The 486-nt window shown below is 52.3% G+C and overlaps 1 protein-coding gene across 1 annotated transcript; it reads left to right on the top strand.

Moving 5' to 3' along the window:
- On the top strand, window positions 1–486 carry DQ04_25941000 (surface protease GP63; the record flags this gene model as incomplete). The annotated part of the gene is made up of 1 exon (XM_009318306.1): window positions 1–486. A coding segment is annotated over one exon (486 nt), but the record flags the coding sequence as incomplete, so codon positions are not given.

The raw sequence follows: 486 nt of genomic DNA, 5'->3' as shown, positions 1-486 counted from the left end.
ACTGACACTTGCAGCGTTCGCTGACCTGGGCTATTATCAGGTTGTGTGGACGAAGGCAGAGCCGATGAGTTGGGGAAATAACTCTGGTTGCGAGTTTCTGAAAGATAAGAAATGCGTTGAAAACGGTAAATCTAAGTACCCCAGCATGTTCTGCGACAAATCAGAGGAACCCAAATTGCGATGCACGTCTGACCGCCAGGCGTTGGGAACGTGTGCCATTGAGAATCATACTAAGCTTCCCGAGATGTACAGGTACTTCGAGAAGACCGATGGTGACATACAGCGTGGTGGCAGGCGGGAGGACATGATGGACTACTGCCCCATTATTGTGGCGGACAAAGGCTACAGCTGCATTGATGGCACTGAGAGCAAGATGCCTGGGAGTCTTGTCGGTGCTAGCTCTCGCTGCGTTGAGGGGAATAATCTTAAGGTGGGAGACAAGGTGGTCGGCGACGTGTGTGTGCGCGTGGCGTGTATTGATGGGTC

This window comes from Trypanosoma grayi (genome assembly GCF_000691245.1).
Source record: "Trypanosoma grayi strain ANR4 Tgr_2594_V1, whole genome shotgun sequence".
NCBI lineage: Eukaryota > Euglenozoa > Kinetoplastea > Trypanosomatida > Trypanosomatidae > Trypanosoma > Trypanosoma grayi.
The sequence above is the reverse complement of the archived record's forward strand: the minus strand, read 5'-3'. Positions and strand labels throughout refer to the sequence as shown.